This window comes from Phalaenopsis equestris, unplaced genomic scaffold, assembly GCF_001263595.1.
Source record: "Phalaenopsis equestris unplaced genomic scaffold, ASM126359v1 Scaffold000237, whole genome shotgun sequence".
Classification (NCBI taxonomy): Eukaryota; Viridiplantae; Streptophyta; class Magnoliopsida; order Asparagales; family Orchidaceae; genus Phalaenopsis; species Phalaenopsis equestris.
This window is the reverse complement of record NW_018164679.1, coordinates 309,056-316,379: the sequence shown is the minus strand read 5'-3', so window position 1 is coordinate 316,379 and position 7,324 is coordinate 309,056. Positions and strand designations below refer to the sequence as shown.

The following is a 7,324-nucleotide window of genomic DNA, read 5'->3' as shown; positions in this document are numbered from 1 at the left end:
TATATATATATATATATATATTGGGATGGGGGGAAGTGTGTATATCTTATGTTATGCATTTAATGATCTTGGAAGCTTATTTTGAATTTTGAAATGAGCAACAAAGTATTTTCTACTTAGTTTATTTCAAATCTAATTGGGTTTGACTTGGTCCGTAACATCAAAAGGGTGGGCCCCATCTAAAGTTACGGTAGGGTCAACCTTTAGGTGAGATAGAAATTAAGCTTTTTCAACATATTATGTATATTTTTGTTTGAGAAATGCCTAAATGGCTCAAGTAACATCTAAAAAGGTTTTGAATTTTACAGATTTTTTTTTAATCATAGAATCTAATGCTAATGTTTTAGACTATTTAGACTATAGAAAATAAGCCACTATATGCTATGATAAAAATTTAATAAATGGTGTTCATAGAAGTGCATCAAAAGTTGAAGAAGCATGGATGCACACTCAAGTCCCACTAGATTAAGGTTGATGCTTTCGTAGTACAATGACAATTCATTTAGAAAATATTATTATTTTTGTTCGAGATATTTGGTGATTTGTCATGCTAACATTTAGGCTAACTACACGATGGTTCGTCATAATTTATGCTAAATTTTTTAAGTTTCATAGCAGAAAGAGAACCATACTCTTTTTCTATCAATTATTATTGGAGTTACGATTTGTTGGGAATATGATGATCATGAAATTTAAAATTAAGAAGTACGGTGACCCAAAGTGATTTAGGATGTAAATAATTAGAATGCATGGTGTCCTACTTTAGTGGAGACTTGTGAGGGCACTCATTGGCGTGTTAAGATGTTTGAAATCACAAGTGAAGAAGAGAAAACAATGAGCAAAATTGTTTGTTTCTTCGAAACATGGGGCCTTGGCAAAAGGGTCAAAGGAAACTATTGCCAAAAACTTGCTTCTAGAGTTTGAGATTTTTGTACATAATAAGCCACTTCAATAAACCCTATTATAAGCAAAGATTATAGTTGATCCATAGACAAGATTGTGCTTTTATTAAATCGCGTATGAATCAATTTATCTCTATCATTCAAGATTTGATAAATGTTAAGCTTGGGACAAATTGTGCAATGTCATCAAAATCCAACTTTTTTGCTATTTCACCATGTTCATCTTATTACATGAACGATTAAGCTTGAGAATCGATTATTTGTGCAGGATATAAATGAATGGCCGATCATTGATCCATTGCCCTCCTACGGCCGCGGAAGAGATGCTCCTGGTGGAAGATTCACCAGCTTCATTATGGGATCCAACCTCACTGATGTAATTATCACCGGTAATTTGAGTTCCTATTCACCTTTTGTCATCAACATCCCCCTTTTATTTGCGCTTTGTCTTCTTCAGCCTGTCGAACAAAGTTGGAAGCTTTGGACAAAAACTGTGTAAAGTCTGAATCTTTTTCTCTTCAATCATCACAAAAAGAATGCCTTTTTTTCAGGTGACAACGGAACCATTGATGGCCAGGGAAGTTCCTGGTGGGCGAAGTTCCATCACAAGCAGCTCAAGTACACCCGGGGCTACCTTGTTGAACTCCAACACTCTGATCAGATCTTTATATCAAATCTCGTCTTCCTCAACTCTCCATCCTGGAACATCCATCCAGTTTATAGCAGGTTTGATTTCTTCAAAAAGATGAAAATTTTCACATTCCCTGTCAGTTCCTTCCTCCTATTTCCTCATCTCTGTTCTCCATCACAACAATTTGCAGCAACATCATAGTGAAAGGCATAACAATCTCTGCTCCAGTCAATTCTCCAAACACTGATGGCATCAATCCAGGTGCTCCTCTCTTCTGTTTCCCCCTCCCATAAACCCCATTCCTCCATTTTCGCTGTATAAATCTCTCCCCTGCTACCAGATTCCTGCTCGCAGGTCCGAATCGAAGATTCCTACATCGTGTCCGGCGACGACTGCGTGGCCATCAAGAGCGGATGGGATGAGTACGGCATCGCTGTCGGTCGACCCAGCGAGCACATCATCATCCGCCGCCTCACCTGCGTCTCCCCGACCAGCGCAACCATTGCGCTGGGGAGCGAGATGTCAGGCGGCATCCAGGATGTTCGCGCCGAGGACATAACCGCCGTCGACACCGAGTCCGGCGTGCGTGCGAACCAAACCCGCCGTCGGCCGCGGCGGTTTCGTCAGGGACGTATTCGTCCGCCGCATGACTCTCAACACGATGAAGTGGGCCTTCTGGATGACTGGCAACTACAACTCCCATCCTGATGGGAAATACAATCCCGATGCGATTCCAGATGTGGAAGGCATAAACTACAGCCATGTCGTGGCTGAAAATGTGACGACCGCAGGGAGACTGGAAGGGATAGAGAGGGCGCCATTCAAGGGGATCTGTATGTCGAACGTGACGGTGGAGGTGAGGAAGGCGAAGAAGGCGGCGTGGGTTTGCGAGAATGTGGAGGGCGTGGCGAGCGGCGTGACGCCGGCGCCGTGCGATGCATTCAAGAATGAGGGGATAGGAGCGGCTCAGTGTCCGTTCAGAGAGGAGAGGCTGCCCATAGAGGAAGTGGAGGTGAGGGCCTGCACATTGCCTTTGAGTTACAGTGTGTGATATGCTGTAGGAAGAAGTCTGTTGAAGAACTTAAAAATGGGACCTTTTTATGTATGAGGGTTAAAAATCTGGTTTTTGGCTTCTATTTTAATATATGAAGGTGATGGAGAATATGTCTCATAAGTGGAACTTAGTATAATACTGGATTAAATGCCTAAGGTGATTTTATCACTTGCTGAATGAATATTGGATTTTTAATGAATGTTTTCAACTGTGTTTCTTTAATTCTATGTTTTTTTTTTTAATTTGTCATGAATTTATGTTCTGAAATAATGCAATATATAATGGGGTTATAGAGTGACGGTCTAATAGCCGGCGGTTGTGGAGGAATGGGAGATATCACACAACTCAAGATCTACAATAACTCATAGCCATGAAAATCTTCAATGTAATCAAGTTGCAGTTGAAATTGTATATAAGATATTGTCTAGAGATTTTGCTCTCTTTTTGTTAGGATTTTATTATCTGAAGTTCAATATTTCTCATAGGTGCAAGTCCTTATAGTTAATTCTCTCTCTGTATAAAAGCAGAGCACTTTCAATTAAGGCAAGTCATTAGAGCGTTAATTACTCACTATATAGTAGTAGCAATTTACGATTTTGTATTGTGAAATTCGATTGAATTTTTATATTTATAAAAATTTGTCACTTTGAGCTTAAAAGTATATTGATGGGGGAATGATGATGCAACCAATCAAATTTCTCATAGTTTCGTCATCACAGATTGTCATGAAACCTAATCTACACAAAGGAGGTAGTTGATTGATGTCTGAAAATGCTGCAAAGCAATCAGTCAACTACACAAGTATATGTGTTGATTACATAATATATGAAATTTGAGTCTGCGTATTGATCTCACAATGAAACTTGCTAACTTTTCTAACATGTTTTGGTCTACCAATCTACATCACTTAGTTCAATTTGAAGATTCACGTTTGCAAAAAGTAAAATGTTATAAAATTCTAATGCAAAAACAAAAAAAATTAACACAAAAAATTCTTGAGATTTTTAAGAGGTGACAAGGCTCATGATTTCGTAACATTGGTGTAGTGATTCCTTGATGTGTTTCCTTTGATTTTCCAATGTGGTTGTTGACAACTAGAGATAACTTCTCCTTATGCTATGTCTAAGTCATAAGAAGCGTTAGAAACTTTTTTACATTTAAGGGGACTTAACCATGCACTGTTTCTCAGGAATTCTCTAGTCCCTATCTAGGTCGCAATTTTTTTAATAACATTATATAGTTTCCCCTAGGTTATTGTGAGTTAACCTACTTGTTTTTCAGAGCAATGATTAGAAGTTTTAGATTACAAGAGGTTTTAACACTCTAATTGATCAAATCAGAAGTAAACGACGATCAAAAGATTAGTACATCTACAAGTATAATTCATAGCACAAAAAATATTTTGGGGAAAAACACATGGGAGAAATAATGAAAATTATCGCAAGTTTTACATCATAGAAGCTTGAACGTGAATTTAACTATAATGCATGAAGTGAAAAAACACAAAAAAAAAAAGTTTTATTGAGAATATCAAAGGTACAATATACGAAAGTACATAAAACTTACAACTAAGCCAGTCATTCCTTGCAATACAATGGATTTCTCCCCGTATAATTCAACTCTACGACAATCTCTCGCGTAGAATAAATATAATCTCTCTCTTACAAGTCTCTCAAATTATCAAAGAAAATGCTCAAGAATCTTCTCTATAAGAGGGCTAATGGAGAAAACCCTAGGACAAGAACAAGACTCTCTTAGAACTCTGAAAAGAGATAACCTCTAGACAACAAGAATTGCCTTTGATCTCTTTAAATAGTTGTAGCATGAACAACCTCTAAATACTTTCCAAAATTATGCTTAAGCGGAATAGGCATAGGTATGGCAGACCACATTGTAGGTACAATGCCAAGAAAGCGTATCTACATTGAAGTTGGCTTAATTATTCTACATTCTCTATCTTTCAAATGCTTCTTTTCTAGGGCTCTGGCGTCTTCAAAGGGTAGACATAAATATGTTGGCCCCTTATTTTGCACAACTTCATATTTCAACTTTCTGACACGTGCTCGACATTTATAATCTACAAAACATAGCATAAACACGTTCCATAAGTATAAAATCATCATAATATAAAATTAAATCATGAAATTTATGATGAAAAATTTCACAAAATTGATTCACTTTGATTCCCCTAAACTTACATATTATTTGCTCTCAAGTATTCTCATATCTAAATGGGGACTTTTTAAAATGATTTTAATAGCTCTCATGCGGGACTTCATGATTCTTTAACATGATTATATATGTTAAAATAAAAGTTGTACAAATATTATCTCATGATCAAACTTTTATTAACCTCTAAAAACCTAGCCTTTCTTTAATTCAATTCTTCTTATGTTTAAGCATACATTCGGCTTGATAAATTCTCTCTATCTGTAAGATATAGACTATTTATCTTATTTGGAAAGGCATTAGGAGTGTCAATCTGAGATCCAAATAATGTCATTCTCTATTATTTGTGTTGACATCAAGTTTTGAGCTGAGTATCTCCAAATATTTTTTTAAGTTTTACTATGTGGGTTGGTATCATGATCAATGTGACATCCTCAATTAGTCTTTTAATACATTAGTGCTAAAGCCATATGATGACCTCATTTTTTATGAAGACTATCATTCTCTTCCTCTCTCAAAGGTCTAGCCTTAAGCTTTCCTTAGAGGCTTTTCTAGAGGACTAGTGAGTGGTTGAAATACTAAACTAGAATTGAAAACCAAATCTTCACTCCTTTAAGTTTCATGTACTTAATTGTAATCCTTGACATTTTTCTGAGTTGATTGAAGCTTAATTTGAAGACCCATGTGTTTGAATATACCTTTAAGCTACCTTTTGACCTGAGAGTCATAGGTCTTTGACTTGGTCCTCTTTGGATCCTTCCTAATCTCTTTCTAAGTTTCCTAATTAACTTTCTTTAGTTTAAAAAGAGCACATTTGATTTAGACCTCTTTTGAGACCCCTTCAACGTTCAAAGAAACTCTTTTAAACATAACTTTATAGTAAACAACAGTATAAAAGCGTTCTTTTAAAAAAGAATTTTTTATTTGAATACTAAAAAAACTGACATTGTTTTTAAGTAAAAGACAAAAAAGAAGTCTCGTCATGTCTCTGCCATTGGACGAGCCAAAAACTACCATCGATGGAGATGGAGGTAGCGAGATGGACTTCATGGAGGCAGCGAGAGAAACTGCGAGGAGGAAAAAATGGTAACTTTTACTTGCCTAACGTGGAAAGTGGATCCGACTGCCAAGGCCTCGTCACGTTCAGAATTTTGCCAGTTACGACTTTGCAGTGAAAGCGAAGCTCATCCTAACTCCATTCAAACGCCATTTTTTTTTGTTTCTCCGCTTTTCTTTCAGCGTGATGGAGCAACGCCGCCGCCTCAAAGGGGACCTTAATGTTCATCTTGAGCTTCAATTAAGTTTTTCCTAAATAAAATTAAAGATGAGTAAAATAAAAATTAAAAATATAATAATAATGAAAAGAATAATAACCAAATTAAAAACTAGATCTATAAGTTTAAGTTCAAACATAAAATTCTTATATCAATGAAATTATAACTCATGAAACATCAAACTCATAAAAATTAAAATTCATTTCAAAACATGATAAAATTCATTTATAAAAGCATGTTGAATATAATTGAAATTAAAATCAATTGAAATAAAAAGAACCTATTAAGTATAAATTCAAATATAAAATTTAAATATAAAAAAAATAAAATTCATGAACAAATGAAATCATAAATAAAACAAATAAAAACAAATCAAACTTAAACTCAATAAAATAAAACCTAAATCCATAACTTATTAATTTAATACAATAATTCATTTTAAAACCATAATAATTTTGCCTAAAAAACAATTAATTTTCTCCTTACCTTGAAATTCAAACCTTAACCAAAACCCACTCAAAACTACTCCTCCACTGCTCATCTAAATCTAACTCCAAAGCTACCTAATACTGGCCTAACCTAAAGTTACACCAAACCCATCTCTAAGTCCTCACAACCTCCACACAACAAGCCCTTCCATGTGTCATCTATTTATTGGTTGACCTCCCACACAAGCTTAGCCCAAATCAAGCCACTTTCACACAAGATCACTTAAGCTTAGCTCACTTAGGCTCACTTTGGCTCACCACATTCAAGCCTAACCAAGCCAAATCCAAGCCAACCCAAACCAAGCTAAAGACAAGCCTTTCATGGGCAAATTATACTCACCCAAGCCCCTCCACTTGGCCCCCTGTCCATGTGGCACACTCATTTTGGCTCACCAACTCAAGCTTACTCAAATTTCACTAAAGCTCGGTCCAAGCAAGACATATTCCTTCCATTGGAAACTATCTAAACCTCCAAGCACTAGCTACACTCCTCTTTTGGTCGCACGACAAAATTGACAATCAACATGGCTTCCTCTTATTGGAGGAAAGATTTGACCATGCAACATCAGCTTGCCACAAATAGTTGGTGCTCAATCTCTTTCCAACTTAGACTAAGCCCTCCCCTAGCCTATGCATAGCCTATAAATACCTCATCGAACTCTCCATTTCATGGTTGTCAAAAGTGATTGAACTCCCTACAAAATTTAATTAAATCAATCTCAATCCTTTGCCTGAATCCCTTAACCATCTTCCTTGTCAATCCCAAGTCTTCTCATGTCCATTTCCCACACTAATTTTACGTAGAC

At 36.2% G+C, this 7,324-nt stretch overlaps 1 protein-coding gene across 1 annotated transcript in view; it reads left to right on the top strand.

Moving 5' to 3' along the window:
* Positions 1-2,786, top strand: part of LOC110023951 (probable polygalacturonase) — a gene marked incomplete in the record, with an annotated part of 4,525 nt that extends 1,739 nt beyond the window's left edge. Inside the window, 5 exon segments of the mRNA XM_020723614.1 lie at positions 1,171-1,291; positions 1,454-1,628; positions 1,724-1,794; positions 1,874-2,118; positions 2,120-2,786. Of these exon segments, the coding sequence (XP_020579273.1) occupies positions 1,171-1,291; positions 1,454-1,628; positions 1,724-1,794; positions 1,874-2,118; positions 2,120-2,584 (1,077 nt within the window).
* Positions 2,787-7,324: the final 4,538 nt, after the last annotated feature.